Raw genomic sequence first — 19,622 nt, forward strand, 5'->3', positions numbered from 1 at the left:
ATTGACATCAGTTGACATCAGGGCAGAATTTGGACCAAATAGGTGAAGCAGTGACAACTGCCAAAGTTGTTCACTGGTATTTAAAGGGTTTAGCCAACAGAGCCAGTCTAGGTGTTTGGGATCCTCTTGGCATGTTGTGAGAGGAAGGAAATGATCATTCTTGTAAAATACCTGTATCCAAAGCAACTCTGTATCTTAGGGTGAAAAAACACTGAGGACAAGATCTTGTTTCTTCTGGTGCCATGGAGAAGCAGGACAGCCATGGAAGCATGAAAGAGCTAGGAGATGTTTGTACAGTGGAAACTGAAGAGTTAAGGGCATCTTTTTAAGGAACAGAGACCTGTGTTGTTGCTTTTTACCCCTCTTTCCCTGACAGGGAAGGGAGGACGAAGAGTGTGTGGTAGAAACAATTAGGGGAAATAAAAATATTTGAAAGGCCCTGGAGGACTTTGCATTTCAAAGGTTCTACTTTGTAGAATTTCATATCATATCACCATGGTTTCACTTCTTTAAGGCTTCCCTCTCTTCTCCTTCTGCTGGGGGCAATGGCTGGGCAAGCTTGGCAATCTGCATCAGGAACCTGTGTTTTACATTGCAGAGGTCCATGCAAGGCCATTTAAGAAATATTATACTAACAGCCTCTCTTGTATGTCTGATCCCAGGAGAACTAAATATAAACTAATCAGCATAAGAGAAGGGAATTTTCCACCATACTACTCTTGTGAGATTGCGAGTATATAAACCACTAACAAGACCTGAACCTGAATGGCTGCAAATAGATAGCAGAGCTCTACATTAGCATGTAGGAAAATTCAGATTTGCACACTATCTCCATGAATATTATGAATGGAATTTTATCAATGTGCAAATTCCAGGCCTATAAAATTAGTGCTATTCAGAATGCAGACCTACTAGCATGTTTGTTAGACTAGATGCGACAATAATCTGTGCATTAGAAATGCCTGGGAGAGACAGATATGTCATTTCAGAGAGAAATCTAATTCATCTATCTACCTACCTGCTTTTATGGCCCTCTCACCATACACTCTGGACACCTCTGTAATGATAGAATTCATTATATGTCGTGTGGAGCATGGACCTGATTTTGACCAGGCTCACACTGGTGTGAATCAGGAATATCTCCACTGAAGTCACTGGAGCTGATTCCCCTCTCACACTAGTTTTGCAAAAGTTTTACTGCCTTTCATTGAGTTACTCCTGATTTTTACTGGAGTAAGGAAGAACAGAATCATGCCTGAGAGCTTCTGTTTTGTTCTCTTATTTTCCATATCAGTAATGTGCATGATATACACATGATGAGGGAATTTATTGTTTTATAACAACATTATGCTACAAATTCACAGACTAGCCAACTCTGACCTAGCTATTTGCTTAGGCCAGTAATGCAGAACATGGCTTCGGTACAGTGAACCAGCTAACCGATCATAAGGCTGTTTTGATTTTTTTCATACTTTTATGGGTTGTCCACCTTTAGAAAGAAAAAATTTCTAAGCAAGAGTTAAATTTTGAAGTTCAGCCCTGTTGGTGTGAACCTCTGGATTCAGTAATACAGAGTTTTCATGCATGCATCACCAAGTCATCAGCACCTTAAATTTGTTTTGAACATTAAGAGTCTGACCCACCCAGAATTCACACCCAGAACTTCTGTTGGTTTTGAATAGGTTGTTTCATGGGTTCTAAACTTTGGGTATGTCTTCACTACTGGCCGGATTGACGGGCAGCGATCGATCCAGTGGGGATTGATTTGTTGTGTCTAGTCTAGACGTGATAAATGGATCTCTGAGAGCTCTCCCGTTGACTCCTGTACTCCAGCTTGACAAGTGGCGCAGGCAGAGTTGACGGGGGAGTGTCAGCAGTCGACTTACCGTAGTGAAGACACCACGGTGAGTCAATCTAAGTACATCGACTTCAGCTACGTTATTCACGTAGCTAAAGTTGCGTAACTTAGATCGATTCCCGCCCCTAGTGTAGACCAGGCCTTTGTCTAATAAGATTTGCGGCAGAAAAAGCCTGCTATCACAAGGGCACTCTGGGGGAGAAATTGTTTGGCATTAATAAATGCAGAAGTGTAGAAACCATAACAAATGCCAGTCATTCTTAATAGTAGAGGGACAAATTCATCCCAGTGTAATTCTGTAGTAATAATTGTATTTAAATTGAAGGTTAAAAATTAGAATAATGAATGCAAAATGTGCTGTGCTCATTTTGTGCATTGTACCAAGAAGGGCCCAAGCAAACCTTGGTCATGGTTTTTGCTTTCAGAAAATTAAATATAGCAGCAGCATTGGTGTTGCTGTAGTGCAGCCCATTTGAGTCATCCCTTGGGTTACGTAATTCCCTATTTTCATTGAAGTTGGCCATGAAGTTTGTTTTTGGCAGCCAGAGGTTTAGCACTTTTTAAATTATACTGTGCTCTAGGTACTGGAATGACGTGAACAAAGAGAGTTTTATGTTTGTGCCACATCTTTACAAATATGAGGCTTTGTTAGAAATGAAATTTGGCAGATGTTGATATAGCAGTTTAAAAATTTGCCAATTCTCTTGGTTGCCACTTCAAAACCAGTTTAATTGTAAATGACCAGAATCTTTATGATGAGAAATGAGGTTTGGTGATTGCAGTCACAAAAACAAGCACAACTGGTATAAATCCGCGAGTTTGTTGACAGTCTCAGTAAAGGGGCTGAGAATTGTCTGGGTGTGCAGGTGGAGCTATCCTTTTACCCCTAAATATAATATCCTTCCAGGTCAGACTTAAAGCACATTATTGGAGTCCTGTGGGGAAGCAAATCTTGTGATGTAAAATAGGAGGTCTTCAGTCTCCACAGGTACCATTCCCTTGCACTAAATTTGCATCAAGGCACCAGAATGCTAAGGAAAAGTACAAGAGAATAGTACAAGCATGTAGGGACAAAATGTAGAAAGGCTAAAGCACAAAATGAGTTACACCTGCCAAGAGACATAAAATGCAATAAGAAGAGGTATAAATACATAAGGAGCAAGAGAAAGATGAAGGAAAGTGTAGGTCCTCTACTTAGTGGGGTAGGCGAGCTAATAATGGAGGCTATCAAGAGAGTAGGCATTTAATGTGTGTTTTGCCTCAGTTTTCTTCCTGATCCTGTGGCCTTCCAGGCATCTGTCCACTCTCCAGTATAAATGAAAAGCAGACTGCTCTTATTTATGCTGGCTGTCAGTAGCCCCAAAGAGCTACTCCCACAGCTGAGGAACAGCCAGATGAACCGGAGACCCAGCCATGCCTCTTTAGTCAGTAGCCAGAATGTGTGTGTGTGTGTGTGTGTGTGTGTGTGTGTGTGTGTGTGTGTGTGTGGTATAGGAGATGCTATGCCAACTCTAAACCACGTGAGGATTCCCTTGTGCCAGTGGAGTGGTATAAAGCAACTCCAAAAGGCCAACCAATCGCAACACTGTTACTTTGAAGTGGCCATTTGATGTGTTTTCAGTATTTCTGTGTTGGACTTCAGTTGCCATAACTAGGGCACCTCCATCATGAAAGGTACTGGGACTTCTTCTTAGTTCCAGCTCTGGTTCACCCAAAAGATCAGAAAGTCGCTTTAAAAGATGTTTTGTTTTGTGTCTGTAATGCACATCTCCAGTAGCCTAGTTATGTGGCCATATTTTGCCTTTGTTCTGCATGTGGATCAAAGCCTATGGTTCTATTTATTTAGACTGTCCCTAACTTACATATTATGGGAAACACTCACGGAGTCTCTTTGGTCATCACCAGTGCAACCTTCTACACTATATTTAGGATTTCTAATTTTAGGTTTCAAGTTGTGGAGAAGAAATGATGAAACTACTCCAACTCATTTTTCAAGAGTTCAATTTTTTAGTTTTTAATCAGCACTGGTGCTAGCTATTTTGAAATGTCAAATTGTGTTGCCGCCAGCTGTTCTTCTGCATTGATGCTTCTCATGGTGACGTTCTTATGAAAACTGGTTTTAAATTTGGTAAAAGTTTGAGGTATCTATCTAATTTATTTCACATAGCACTTATTGGATACTTCACTCATATGCCAACAGTTGTTTCTGATTGCTTCTGTAAAGGTTTATTGAGTGGCAATATGTCTGGTATAATCAGGGGTTCTCTACTATGGTTTGGTAGGAGCAGAGAGATTTCTCCCTGTAGACAGCAGTAGTGTTTTATAGGATAGCTTTTAATAGGGAGGCATGGTTGTCTAATGGTTAGAGCATGGTACTCGGGGTCAAGAGACCTGGCTTCTAGTCTCAGCTTTATCATTGACTAACTGTGTGACCACGGGCAAGTCATTTTTTCCCTCTGTGTCTTAGTTGCCTCATCTATGAAATAGGAATAATAATACTTATCAATCTTTGCAAAGTGCTATGGATGTAAAGCTTTAGGTACAAAATATGTTCTTTATTATATATTTCTTTGGGATGGTACCTAACAGTTGAGCAAGGCTGAGTGCTCTAGTCATTTCTTGTGTCACAGTGATATGCAAAAGTATAGTACTTTTGAATGGTTTAGGTTTTGTAGTTGTGTGATAACCTAAGTAGCACTGAAGCCTATTATCAAGCCTTCTGTGCTTGAAAATAGTCATACATGTCATGAAATCACTTTAAGTGTATGTTACTAAAACCCATTATGTTTGTTTTTTTTGCCGCAGCCATTAAAAAACAATATCATATACCATTTTTGAAGGGGAAAGTTTTAATACTATTAAATAGATGTCAAAACATACCATCAAGTGCAAGAACTGAAAATCCATTACAATTAGGAAGACACAGAAAGCATTAAAAGAAAAATCTACATTAGTCTTTTGTAGCATCTCCATTAACCTAGAAAAGATAATCCATTTATTGAAATATCAGTTGTGTTATAATTGAAATGTAATGCAGTAGAGAATGTTTTGCACAATGAAAGGATCATGTTTAAAGAAGATTTAAACTTACTGATATATTCATTTGGAAACTTACTCACCCACAGTTTCTGTTGCTCATTGTGTGTGCTGTTGGTCAAAATTACTTTTCCCATAGAGGTTTTGGATGAATCGTTATTATTGGATACAGGTCAGGAGGGGGCAGAGACTGGGTAAAATTGCAAACATTTTTCATACTTGCTATCTGGAAAGCTAAACATTGGCTAAATAATTCAGACTATAGCTGCGATCCTGTTTCCACTGATGTGAAAGGGAGTTTTGTCATTGATTTCAGTGGGTCCTAGATCTCTATAAAAATTAACTACTCTGGCTATAAACCTGTAAAAGTAAATGAATGTACATGAATTGCATGTAGGAGATCTGCTCTTTGTCTATATATATGTATTGAAGTATGCAATTTAATAACTCTGAATTCTTTGGAAACAAATTTGTCCTACGACTTCCCAAACAATTCCATGAATATAATACATACTCTTATATGTTTTGACAAATTAAGTATTTTTAACTTCATTTTTAAAATTCAAACTCTTTTATGTGATTGATTGGATTGCTAGCACCCTTGTTATATGCAAACTATTGTTTTAGCTGTTTGCATGCCTCTTGTGTCCTGTGACAATGCTGTAATTTACAGTCACAATAAGGTTACAGATTTTAAAATAATAATGTTAGAACTGAAATGAAAGTCCAAATTACAGACAGAGGGTCTGATTTTTCAACCTTTACTCATGATTAGTAGCACTTACACAAGTAGTCCAATTGACTTCACTGGAACACACTACTTCTCAGCATGTAAAGTCAAACTAATTAGGGAGTATTAAGTTGAGCTGTATTCCTTTTTAAGGATATCTCAGTTATTGTACAAAGCACTGCAAACGGAAGTGAGTCTGTCACGTTGACAGAATAGTTCTCAGTTATTGAAGAAACCCTATTTTCCACTCCATGCATCTGATGAAGTGGGTTCTAGCCCACAAAAGCTTATGTCCAAATAAATTTGTTAGTCTCTAAGGTGCCACAAGGGCTCCTCATTGTTTTTGCTAATACAGACTAACATGGCTACCCCTCTGAAACCTGTAAGTTCTGTCACCATCATGTGTCTATTAAACTCAGCCATTCCATAATGTCTGCTTGTGTGCATCAAGGAAAAAGCCTGATGCCCTTACTCAGTTCTTCCCAACTGTTTGTCCAAGTTGTGACTGAGTAAGTTGGGCCCACAGACAAACTTCTAAAAGCAACGAACATTAACTATCTATTCTTTGATATTTATACAAATCCTATCACCTTAGTTCTTAAGAACTGTACCATTTTCCATTCTATCTATGGACAGCAGACACTGACGTTAGCATAGAAACAATCTCTTCTTTTCTTTTAATACTATGTGCTGTTAGTTTTTCCATGCATACTCCTTATATTGACAGTCTAACCTACAAAAATGTGACTGCTAGAAAACTCTCTCATATTAATTGGCAGCAGATACATGCTAAAAGCTAATTAATAAGGAAGAACTCAAGAGAAGAGTGAAATCACTTTACACGTGTTGCAAGTATGAATTGGGCATCCTGTTGGATATGAGTAGTCCACATGTTTTCAGAAAACAAGAGGACTGTGGGTAGATGGATTTCTGCTCTGTTTAAAACTGGAGTAGGAGAGATGGAGCATGGTTTGATGTAAGAAGAGAATTAGCTCTGGTGTTTTAAATTATTGGGTTTGTCATGGATGAGCCAATCATCAGTTTCACCCACACAACAACTTTTAATTTAATGGAATCTTTATTAATCCTTTACACCTGATGTAACTTTTGACACCTTATGTGATAGAAAAGTCATATTTTGTGTTCTAACATTTCAGAATAATATCTGTACAATCTTTAAGTAGTTTTCATCCTTAAGGATCTCAAAATTCTTTGCAAAATATTTTCAGTAGTGTTCAGCATTTACAGTTGTTAAAAAATCAGTACAGCGTGTATTTTGCATTAGCTTTTTCCTGTAATAAATACATCATTTTACTAGGTGTTATTATTTACTTATATGATGCCAAAGGTGTGCATGCTGCTTTACATATATGGAGGGGAGACAAGTTCCCTGCCTTGAATATAAAACATCTTATAAAATGAGATCATCTCTCTAGCAAGAGAACTAATTAGGGAACCCTTTGATATGCACACATAATTCCTACTGTTGCTAATGAGAATTGCATATTTTATTGAGGGCAGAATATTATTTACTTTTTCTGTGACTGAAGATTGATTGAAACATATCCTCTGCTGCTGCCAGCTGGCTCTCAATGGAGCTGTGCTAGTTTACACTGGCCCATTTCTTAAAAAGAGGAAACATGTCTAACATAGAGTATGCCCATTCAGAGAAACAGGGCTTCTAATATTCAAAAAACAAAAGCCCATCCAGGAGATACTAGCGCTGAGTCAACTTTCATTATCTGGAAAAAGAGTCAGAAACATTCATTTTTCTTTCTCACATTCTTTTCTAAGCAAAGAGAGGCCCCTTTAATAAAGAATCGTAATAGTAAAAGTGTCTTATGGGACTAAAATAAAATGAAACATAAATCAATTAACATCAAAAAGCAAAAGTAGCTACAGAACCTAAATAGGGTTGTACCATGGGGTGGAAGGGCAACACCAAGATTTCATGGGAGGGATAGAACAAACCACCTCACCAAGCCAGAAGAAGCCAAGTTTTAAATGTCCCTTAGAGCTTATAAGTGAGTCTTTTTGCATTGGACAGCCCAGTCACACACAGAATTCTGAGAGGGTGTCTTTAAATCAGTGAAGAAGCCAAGAAACGGTTATCAGTATCTGATCCTAGACCTTTGGTTTGTCCTTTCTTTGGAAGGAAATACATGCAAATGTTGCTGTCTCTAAAAAGGAGTTGATGCCTGTTAATCAAGTAATGTTAGGTAATTACAATATTGCCAACTCTTGCAATGTTTAGTGTGTTTCTTAAATCCCCTGCTGCTGGAGTCAAGAGATTTTAAATGAAAGCTGAGCTTCTCATGCAAAGAAATGCATTATGAGCCCAGTCATGGTTGCCGAGGAATGCTTGAAAATGTGAACAAGTGCTCCCTAAAGGCTCAGAAACCAGTAGACAAAGAGAAAGAACCCAACATTTAAAAAACAAATGCGGTCTATCTCATGATTTTTGAACGCTTGGAGTTGCAGTACTGTAATTAGTCCATGCAACATGTTGATATGGATTTTCCCATGTAACAGGGATGAGTTTTCTAGCTTCTGTGTTTGCACTGAGGAATCATTCATTGTTGTGCACTGACAAAACAGCTGGCACAGTTGTTTATCCAAATAGCACAGGGACCGTCGTCAGCTTTGAAGCTGTGTCAGGATTTAGCATCGGGTCAGTTCTTCTCAGGATGTTGCTTCAGAAGAGAACTGTGATGAGACCAGAGATATGCTGGAGGAGGCTCATGGGAGCCCTTAGTTAAAAAATCATGGCTCAAAATGGGCTTGAACTTCTCTCTTTTGTTCTTCTCATTTCTCTGCTCCATGTGTGAGCGCTGAGGAGTCTGTTTCACTTCTTGATTTTCATGGAGCAGAAGGGAGTGGGGAAGGAGGGAAGAAAGAAATGAAGTAGATGTTCTGTCTGAGGAGATGGCTAGAAGCACTTATGGAAGCTGCTGCCTCGCTTCATACCACCACAGTCTTGCTACCACAGTCTTCTTTCCTCAAAACCTCTCAGAAGTGAGATGGGCTAGAAGTCACCAAGAGAAGGCTGGAGTGTGAAAGAAGGTTGAGAAATCATGGACTAATTATAAACTTCAGTCTGAACCTTAACTTCTTTTTGACTTGATGTTAATATAGACTTCAGAATAATTATTTTTGAATACCATAAGTAGATAATTATTCACTTGCAAATACTACAAAGTCAGCTTGCTGTTGGGGGCATTAATGGGAAAATGCAGATTTTCTCTTTCATGGATGTGCATGCAATTGTAAATGACTCAACACTGAAAGGAATTAAGCAGTATCTCAGAGGCAGTGTTTGAAGAAAGCTGAAAATAAGGTGCTTGGTTCAGCCTGAATATAAGCAGATATCTGTTCATTTGTGTTTGCTTTTCAGTATCTCTTTCTAACGCTTCAGAGGCAGATTAGATTGCTTTGCTTGTGTTGGGGCACACTTGCTCAGATGAGTAATCTGAGCAGTTTAGTGGAGCTACTCATTTGAGTATGTGTGAATAAGAGTTCCCCAATGTGGCCCTCAGGGAGCCACTTATAGGTCCAGAATTATGAGTTCTAGTCTCCTGCTGTTTCTATCCTCCAGGAACTGCAATACTATGAGAATATCGGGTTTTGTATTATTTCATCCCCATAAATGATGTTAAGATGTAAGTGAAACTATAAATATAAATACTAGACCCCCACATACATCCCACTAGAATGGTTTTCAAGAAAGCAACTTCTTCAGGCGCTACTTGGCATTGATTCAAAGGACAGTCATGGCAGGATGTTGCTTTGACTTCTTCAAAGAGGAAGACTTTATGTGAGAAAACATGGACAGGCTGAAACAGCAGCTACTATAACTCATCACAAAATTAGATCACTCCTGAATAGACAGATTCTGCTGCTTTTATTCATATAGGGTACTGTCTTACTCCGTGAGTCTCATTAAAACAAGTCAAATTCTGCCAGTCTTACTCTAACTGTGTAGCGCCTTACTTCTCAAGTGGTCTGACTGAAATTAGTGGAATTACTTGTGACCCTTAGATTTTCCTCATTACCCGAAGACCTGACAAACTTCTGAAGATGTAAGTAATGTTGTCATGTTCATTTGCTTTTGACCTATGAAGGCATCTGCATCCAGTCTGTCTGCATAGCTCAGATGATGGGTCATATGCGACACAGATTTCCTATCTGTCTTTTCATCCACTCAGTCCCTTATATCCCATCACTGTTGAAGCTTCACAAAGTTCCATCAGCTCTGATGGATACTCTGATGTTCCAAATGTAGAGCTGAGCATTGTAGTGTAGTTGGCAATAGCTATAGGAAATTCCTTGAGCACTTCCCTCCAAAGCTTCCTTAATTTAGCATAGTGGATGCAAATAGTCATCCCTTTGCACTGATGAATTGTGAAGAACAGGAAGGGAGAGTTCCCTTCCCCTCTCTCTGTATTTCCACATCTCCACTGGAACTATCCACATTGGTTCCTTTGCAGCTTCCACATACAGGAACCATCTTCTGGTAACAGATTGTTGTGTGTTTAATTAACCTGAGGAAAGCAAGAAATTTAAAGGCTGAAGGACTACATAAGTTTGCTCTTCAGTCTGCCAAATTCACACTAACTCAGACAACTCACAGAAGTTTGGCTTCTCATTCATTAAAGAGATTTCTGTAAGGCACAGGGTTCCAAAATCTATTTCCAGGATTCTGGAGAGTTCTGAGTGGCATCAGCTATTTGCAAGTGTGAGATGAAATCTAAGTGGAGCCAACCAGTGTCTTTGTCACTTACACTCCTCATTACCACAGAGAAGGGAATAACTATCCAGACATTACCACCTCTGCAGGGAGAATCAGAGCAACCTAACTGGTAATGACTACAGTAGAACCTCAGAGTTATTAACACCAGAGTTACGAACTGACTGGTCAACCACACACACGAAGTATGCAGTCAGGCAGCAGCAGAGACAATAGCAAATACAGTACAGGACTGTTCTAAAAAAATAAAGGGAAAGTTTTAAAAAAAGATTTGGCAAGGTAAGGAACCTGTTTCTGTGCTTGTTTCATTTAAATTAAGATGCTTAAAAGCAGCACTTTTCTTCTGCATAGTAAAGTTTCAAATCTGTATTAAGTCAATGTTCAGTTGTAAACTTTTGAAAGAACAACCATAATGTTTTGTTCAGAGTTATGAACATTTCAGAGTTACAAGGTGTTCATAACTCTGAGGGTCTACAGTTGGCACTGTACTGGCTCAGTTGCCTTGGATCAGTGGGTTCTTTAGGAATGTGTGCGTGGAATAACATCCACTGTTATAATTCTGTCTAAGGCCTATTTCAGTCCACTGCAAGGGCCCTTAGTCAGTCAATGTGGGGTACTCAAAAGCCATAGGCACAGAGAATCTATATACAGTATTCTAAAGAAACTAGTATTAAAAAAAGCAAGCCCCTATTCTTTTCAAGTTGCAATGAAAGCCTCTGTTGTATAACACTTTGCAGTGCTGGTTATTTTGAGCCAGCAAGCTAAAACAAACATACCAACATATGTGTGAGCTTCACCCACGTATCTCATCAGGAATCTAACTTCAGCTACAGTACCTGGGTGTGGCCAGTGAGATGTTAACACTAGATAATCAACACACAAACGTCCCTCTTAAATTATTGAAATGTACTAATAAGAGCTATAGCTAGTTTTCATTTTGTGATTCCCTGAAAAGGAAAAACCAAAAACATCTCCAGCACTCCACTACTACCATAGACATAAGAGCCAGCTGTCCTATGCCAGCTGTGTGGTGTCAGAACAAAGATGTATATATTATTGTAATTGATGCATTTGATCTTTTATCAAAATTTATTATGGCATATTAGCTCAACTGCGTGACACTTTATCTGGCTTGCCTCAAATGAATAGCTACATCATTTCCTTCCACCCTTAGATTTAGATAGTTTCTCTCAGCAGAGAGTCATTCTAGGCAGCCTTGTTCTTCAGATATTTTCCTTGGGTGGATGAGTAGCTTAAAACTCTGGTTTTTGAAAGGGGTGGTTCTTTCTACATCATTGTGTTTTCAGAGGCTTTTCAACCAGTAGCCTAATGGAAAGCTCTAAGCTAACACTCAGCAGTGGAAAGTGTCACTGAGAACATTCGCCTGTTCAGGTTATTCAATAACAGAGATTGCCCAATAACACAAATTATGACAATGGCAGTTAAGATTTTTGAACTGTCTCCAGTCCTATAGATTGTAACAATACTGATGGGATCTGTAATGGAATCTGTACTAAATAATGGGTTTTGCATGCTTGTTGTGCCTAGATGACATACTTCATAGGGCACTGGGTTTGAGAAACTCAGATCATTCAGTCTGCTTAGTTCATCTGAGCCATTAGAACTTTCCTGACTGATCATTTTTCTAGGCTTTACACCAGACTCTATGATCTTAATGTCACCTTGTCACTAAGTCAACAATGCCAGTGAGAGCTCTGTCTTTCCAGGTTCAGCCTTAAGAAAATGGAAAAATATGGCTTGCTAACATTGTCCTGACCTTTCGTGTGAAGGGCTGTGTTATCTGGTGATGTAGGTGAATTTCACTAGTACTCAATCCATCCAGTCCCTCTCTGGTGATCACCATTGACACTTTGACATTGTTATAGGGAACACTTACATTTTGAAGTACAGTTTTGCAGCTTAAGCTTTCTGCAAGACAAACTCCTTCATATAAATCATCAAGAACTCTGAGAAGCAAGTCCTGAGCCCACCAAGAACTCTCTGCCTTTGGAGCATTATTGCCTGGCTGTAAGTAGATGGACATCATTTCATAAAGGTAGGCATTGATATGGGTTTTAGTAATATTTGAAGTGTGTCCATGCTTTGAAAAGTGGTTCTGTAAAAATGACATGATAGGATTCCATGTCTGTTGTTTCTCAATGACTCTATATCAAGTTTATTCTGTTTATGGGAAAAAAGTTTTTCTCTTTGCCAGCTCAATATGGGAAGTCAAAGCCAAGATGGATTCTTCCTGGATTGTGTAGCATCCTTAGTAATTAAGAGTCTGCAGCTGAAACAATTCTGTAGATGATGTCCTTGGAACAGAATCCACTCACTCTCCCATAGCTGTACTGGCTCTCAAGTGTTACTGGGAGTAAAAAATGGTAACATTTATTTTTGTCACCAAAGTACATAAACCAGACTTTGAATACAGGTCTATTCAGTAAGAAGGTTCCTTTTTACAGTCATTTTTCTGACCATAACTGCACTTCAAGTTGAGATCTCTCAGTGGCTTAAGATATGAGTGATCCCTTTTGTGCCATTATCATGTCCTCCACAAGAAGTTTTGTGCAGCCTAAATGGTGACCAAGTTACTTCAAGACCCCATGTCAAAGCCACCAATGGGTTTGCCCGTGTCTCCTTTCACTATTTCTGGGTGTTAGTAACACATAACAAATCAGATATTAGCAGGAGTCCATGATCCTCATGGCCTAGTCAATTAGAAACTGCCACCTCTGAGTAGCAGTCCAACACTCTTCTAGTTTGCTGGGTTCTTATCCATCAATTGGTATTTGCTGCTCGCAGTAACTAATTTTGCTCTTTTTTCCCCTTTCAGTTGCCAAGAAGGAAAATGCAAAATCAGTGCCAGCACCATGTCCTTAATCTGAGAAGGAACGCCAACTGAGATGATCGGACAAACCACCTCTGACCCTCTCCTGTCATTTCTCTCTATCCCTTTCCGCTGTTTGTTTGTAAGGGAGTCTTTCCCCTGCCACTCCTATTCCTTAAGAGCAAGGGGACAATAAACTGATGTTGTTTTTCACTGACCCAGATGGTGTGTCATTTTCCTTTAATTGCTCTTAATTCTTTCAGTTTAAATTTGTACCTAGCGATGGGCTCCAACCAAAACATTCAGACCTGGGTCTGTGTTTGGATTTCAAACTCTCCCAGCCTTTGGGGATATTTAGATTTAAGGTTTTGTGTCCGGCTCATTACAAAGATCAGGGCTGTCTGCAAAGTCCGAAGGCATTTTGCATTTGAAGGTTTGCGTTTTGATATCTGCTCACCCAAAGTGCAGGGGTGTTTGAGACCAGGACTTCGTTCAGGCCCATCTCTACTTGCTTTAGTTATTTATGTGTGATTGTGGGTAACAGTTGTTGTTCTTGTGACTTAGGGATAATCATGGAACTCACAAGTGGGGTTGCACATGGTCATCCCTAATGACTGAAGGCTACCATGTGTTCTATTTACAGGGTAGTTCATGTGATGGTGTGCTTGCAGAACTATAACAATAAATCTTTGGCTCTGCTTATAGCTGTCGTTATTATTAACATAGCTGTAGAGGACAACTGCTTAGTCTAGAACTATCCTGTACTGGCCGTTATCCTCCCCACTTGAATGATACGGGTTTCTTTGATGAGAACCTCCCTCTTGCATTAAGATGTTAAACATAAATGAAGAGCTCATGTGGGTCATAGAGCCAAGCAAATCTGCAGAGCTTCTATCTTCTTAAACACCGCCATTTATTACTTTCGCCTTTGTTATATGTGTAGTTTAAGTGTTAAATCCAGGCAAGTCTTTTACTTATTAATTGTGAAAGTGTATCTTTATCTTGTTAGCCAGGCAAAAAGTTATGGTGTAGCTACCACTGGCAGGAAAACTGGGAGACTTCATAGTCCCGCTTTTTTTTTTTAATAGCTGAACCATTAAGTCAAGATAAAATTATATTCTCATGATAGAATTGTTCCTCTCTACACAATTAAAGTGGCTCTTTTTTATTTATTGAAATCTTTCGCAATGCTTGACAGCTACCTGAGTTATATCAGTTTCCTTTATTATGTGGTGAGGCTGAATCACTGTTCTGCATGATCTGTAATAAAGGTTAAGTTGAAGAGGAATGCTGTGGAAAGGAGTGTTGCCTCTTATCTAAGAAAGAAGTAGTGTCTTGTTTCTTGGCAATGAGCTACATGCTGAGCTGTAATGAAATGGCAGGAGGATTGTGGTTGCCCTACTATAAATTTTACAACTAAATCCTAGATTTGGGTGTAATATGTGACTATATTTTTTATAAACTTTACATTTTCCTTAACATTGTGCTTTTCCATCTCAACAGATTCAGATACATGACCAAACACACAATAAGTCATGAAGTAAAATGAATTAGAAAAGAGTTTAGGAGAGAGTTGGAACTGGGGTTGGGAAAAGATTTATAACAATCCTTTATCCTTGCCCACTACCTTTTATCTTTTAGCCAAGGCTCTCTGGAGGCCAAATCCAAAGCCCTTGGAAGTTAGTGGAAAGACTCCCATTGACTACTATGAATTTGAGTCAGTCTCAATGAACTTTACAAATATTAATCAAGCCTTGCAATATGCCTTGTGAGGTAGATAAGTATTTTAACCATTTCACAGATGGAGAATCCAAGGGCTGGTCAACACTAACTCTATAAGTCAATCTAAATTATGCCGGTTCAGTTACATAAGTTATGTAACTGAAGTCGATGTAACGTAGGTTGACTTTCAGCGGTGTCTACATCGTGCTATGTTGATGGGTGATGCTCTCCTATCGACATAGCTTCCGCCTCTTGGGGAGATGGAGTATAGACGTTAATGGGAGAGTGCCCTCCTATCGACTTAGACTGTCTTGAGCAGACCTGTTAAATCGACACTGCTGCATTGATCACAGCAGTGCTGATTTAACCAGCAGTGTAGACATGGCTTAAGACTGATACGACTTGTCTTAGGTGACGTAAAATACTCTTCTCGGCACCAAAATGGTGGTAGGGATGTTTTATTGTGGGCTGTAGATTTTCTCCCCTTAAATGAAAACATTGTTCATCAATTATTTTTCAGAGAGTCCGAAACAGACCTAAATTACTCTAGAAAGGGAGCAAAATACACAGAACTGACCCCCTATCTTCTCCACTACAGAAGGTAAATTATTTCCTGAAAGAGTGAGGAAATGAGACCACATGTCAAATAATTATTAGAATAAACTTTAAACTTACAGGCTTTTCCAAAATATAAAAAAAATTGAAGTAAACATCAAAGTGAATATGGACCTCTAGCATTTCAGATGCCGATTCTGAGATATCTAGATCACACAGAATGAGGATCGATTTGAACTGTAGCCTTTGATATCTCCATTCTTATCAGAATCTCTTTCTTTTAATATTTAGTTAGCCCTCCAGTTTTGTTTGAAACCTTCTAGGGAAGTATGGCTGTTATCACATGGATGGTCTCCCCTGACTGGGCAGAAGTATTGCACAATATTTACAGCTTTAATTCTGCCCTTCAGCACATAACTCCTGTCCCATACAAATTTTCTGGAGCAATTTGGCTTCCTGTGAGAATGCTGGTTGATTTCTAATTTTTGTTTTAAATCTACAGGATGAGTTGGAGCTGGGAATTTTGTTTCTGTTGCACAGTTCTCTGTCTGCGCTTATGCTGTCCTCTGATGACATACTTGATATACTTTGAAGAGTATGTGCCTGATTCTGACACCCTTATTTGCGATGTAAAAACACCTCACGCCCAAAGAGGTCCCGCTGACTTCAGTAGAACCACTTACTGAGTAATGGACTAGTGTTCATGGGTAAGGATATCGGAATCTGGCCATATAAGCAAAGAGAAATTGAAATCTTCAGTATACTGGCCAAATTCTAGCAGAGCATTATGTATATAAAGCACTCTTCCAACCCCCCCCCACACACACTAGGGAAAGCTAATCCTGGATACCCTTCAAAATTCCAGGTAAGAAGCTGGGCCTTGACACTTTGGAGCAAGGTGTTTGGCCTGCATGCTTTTGAACCTAGAATCCCATACTCAGCAATGGTCTTGCTGCATGTAGAGATTATAATCTGTGTAAAGGGGAGGGGATTTTTGTGTGTACATGGGGGATCCATTGCCAGTTAGAATATGGGTGTAGAATCTGGCCTAAGGGGATTTGGTCTGGTTAATGAAACTTGTAAATCGTCTAAAACTCATCAAATAAGATTTGCAAACTGAATAATTGTTCACATACATGCTCTTCAAGTTTGTGATTTTCTGCTAGGTGGAAGTGAGGTTTGCATTTTCCACAGTGAAGCCTGACTGCTTTTCCTTTTTGAGAGCCACTGATGTAAAAATTACTTGTTCTCTTCTATGTCTCACATTCATTTTTCTGTAACTTTACTTGTGGTGCTATTTTCAACAACTGGATTGCACTTACTGACCTCTCCTGCCCTGGTACAAGGAAAATGTTGCCTTTTCAGCAGTCTTCTAAATAGTAGCTGCCAAAAGATGAACTTAGCTTGGAGACTTGGCCTCACCTACCCTTGCTTATTGAAGCAGATATTTGCGTTACAGTCTGAATAGTGAAGGAGTAAATGTGGGATTTTTAGGGCTCTAAACTGGACTCTGAGGACTAAGAGGGCAGAGAGGAGGGAATAATGTATTGTCAGTATTACAATTTTGTCAAAATATCAGTTGCAAAATTGTTCCATAGTTTTCATTCATTCCTATCAATATGGAATCTAATCTAATCTAAAAGTCTCTAACTATCTGCTTATAGTAGTAGTCTGTTTCTCTACGTGCCTCCCATACAGAGTGAAATCCACCTCACCTTTGTAAAGCCCGAGTATCTATGTGGGTGAGTTCACAGATGCCGGGGAGCTGGAATGCACCCCTAACCCAATGCCAGAGTTCAGAGCAGCTGCCATTCCAGTTCATAGGATGGAATAATGGCCATGGCCTCTCTGCACAGTTGCACAGGGTAGTGATGCCACTGGATCTGTGTACAGGTAGATCTGTGGACCAGACCCTCATTGTATAAAGTCCTTAGAGATTTACTGATGACAAATCTTATATAAAAGAGAACGGGTTTTATTATTATTATTGTGGCCTTGCACACAAGACTATGTGGGACTGGCTCAGAGATGTTTTTGCAGCATGCAGAGGATGTTCCACCAGTGGATGCCTGGTACACCTCTGTTTGGGGCTTATGTGGTACAGCGGTCCTTTGACTGGCACTCTGTATCATGGAGAAATCTCTCCCCTAGAAAACATTGATGGTGTGTGTGATATCATGTTCAGAATCCTTGTACTGATATGAGTTTGGGATAGTTGCATTACTCACAGATGGCAAAGTTTTAGAGGTTATCATAACCTTAGTCCCAGATTTGGACCTTAGCGTCCAAAATATGGGGGTTAGCATGAAAACCTCCAAGCTTAGTTACCAGCTTGGACCTGGTACTTGCTGCCACCACCCAAAAAATTAGAGTGTTTTGGGGCACTCTGGTCCCCCTGAAAAACCTTCCCTGGGGACCCCAAGACCCAAATCCCTTGAGTCTCACAACAAAGGGAAATAATCCTTTTTCCCTTCCCCCCTCCAGGTGCTCCTGGAGAGATACATAGACACAAGCTCTGTGAAACTACACAGAGTGACTCCCCCTCTCTGTTTCCAGTCCTGGAAACAAAAAGTACTTTCCTATTCCCCCAGAGGGAATGCAAAATCAGGCTAGCAATCCAACATACAGATCTCCCCTTGATTTCTTCCTCCCACCAATTCCCTGGTGAGTACAGACTCAATTTCCCTGAAGTAAAGAAAAACTCCAACAGGTCTTAAAAGAAAGCTTTATATAAAAAAAGAAAGAAAAATACATACCAATGGTCTCTCTGTATTAAGATGATACAATACAGGGTCAATTGCTTAAAAGAATATTGAATAAACAGCCTTATTCAAAAAGAATACAAATCAAAGCACTCCAGCACTTATATTCATGCAAATACCAAAGAAAAGAAACCATGTAACTTACTATCTGATCTCTTTGTCCTTACACTTAGAAACAGAAGACTAGAAAGTAGAAACTGCTTCTCCAAAGCTCAGAGAAAGCAGGCAGACAGACAAAGACAAAGACACACAATTCCCTCCACCCAGAGTTGAAAAAATCCGGTTTCCTGATTGGTCCTCTGGTCAGGTGCTTCAGGTGAAAGAGACATTAACCCTTAGCTATCTGTTTATGACAGAGGTCATTACAAGCGAGTGCAGATAAAACATCTGGAAATTTCCACTACATGCATCTGAGGAAGTGGGTATTCACCCACGAAAGCTCATGCTCCAAAACGTCTGTTAGTCTATAAGGTGCCACAGGATTCTTTGCTGCTTTTACAGATCCAGACTAACTCGGCTACCCCTCTGATAAAACATCTGTGCCACATCACCTTGTATTCTATATATGCCACATATGTTACATACTATTTTAGAAATGTTTTAGAAGGAGTGTAAAATGTTTTTGTGCTTTTTTAAAATCCTTCAACCAGTAAAGCCAGGCTTCCCTAGTTACCAGAACCACTTCATGCTTCAGTTTCTTCACCTGTAAAGTGGAGACAATAATAGCTACCCAACTTTGTAGACCACTTTGAGCAGTATGGATGAAAAGAGCTAGCTGTAGTCAAGCAAAGACATGATCCATAAAGAAGGGCCAGTAAATTGTAGGTAGAGGAAATACATTTTTGAATCATGAAGGAAGTTCTGCTGTGTCTGATGACATGCACAACAATTTATTTGTTCATTAATTAATTTGACAATAACAAGAGAAATATACTATTAATTTAGAGCATCAACAGCAAGAAATTGTAGATTAACTTTAAGCAACCCTGCTGCCCACTGATGTTAATTGATAAGTAATACAAATTATGTATGGTGTTGGCTTCACTTCTAAGTTTCAACACCTCTGTCTTCAAACAGCATGAACATTTGTGTTTGATCACAAGACCTAGTGGCCTTATGTGAGACTTAGCAATGTCGGTTTCTTCTTCTCACAATGCTGTTTACATGAAGAACAACACTCGGTTGCTGCAATATTGTCCCAGAGAGCAGATCTCAGATAATCCTGATTCTTCCTGTAAGAGCTACATGTGCTTCCACTCAGTCTGGATTTAGAAGCAATAAATGAAGGCGGAAATTATTTCCAATTTCCATGAACTTAGTACCGTTGATAAAGATAGTGCTAACGATAGAGATAACCAGGTCTGCAGTATATTTCTAGGTGT

The 19,622-nt window shown here is 39.3% G+C and overlaps 1 protein-coding gene across 3 annotated transcripts in view; it reads left to right on the top strand.

The window, feature by feature from the left end:
- EEF1AKMT2 (EEF1A lysine methyltransferase 2) overlaps positions 1–19,622 on the top strand; it is a 60,734-nt gene that overhangs the window by 32,105 nt on the left and 9,007 nt on the right. For 2 of the 3 annotated variants that reach the window (XM_050959732.1, XM_050959736.1), the window contains one exon: positions 13,208–13,418. The exons of the other annotated variant lie outside the window; for it this stretch is intronic. Coding sequence is in view for 1 of the 2 variants with exons in the window: in XM_050959736.1 (XP_050815693.1) it covers positions 13,208–13,254 (47 nt within the window). In the remaining variant the exon portion in view is untranslated. Of the gene's footprint in view, positions 1–13,207; positions 13,419–19,622 lie in introns of those variants that run through there. 3 annotated transcript variants of the gene reach the window in all.

This window comes from Gopherus flavomarginatus, chromosome 6 (assembly GCF_025201925.1).
Source record: "Gopherus flavomarginatus isolate rGopFla2 chromosome 6, rGopFla2.mat.asm, whole genome shotgun sequence".
Taxonomy (NCBI): Eukaryota; Metazoa; Chordata; order Testudines; family Testudinidae; genus Gopherus; species Gopherus flavomarginatus.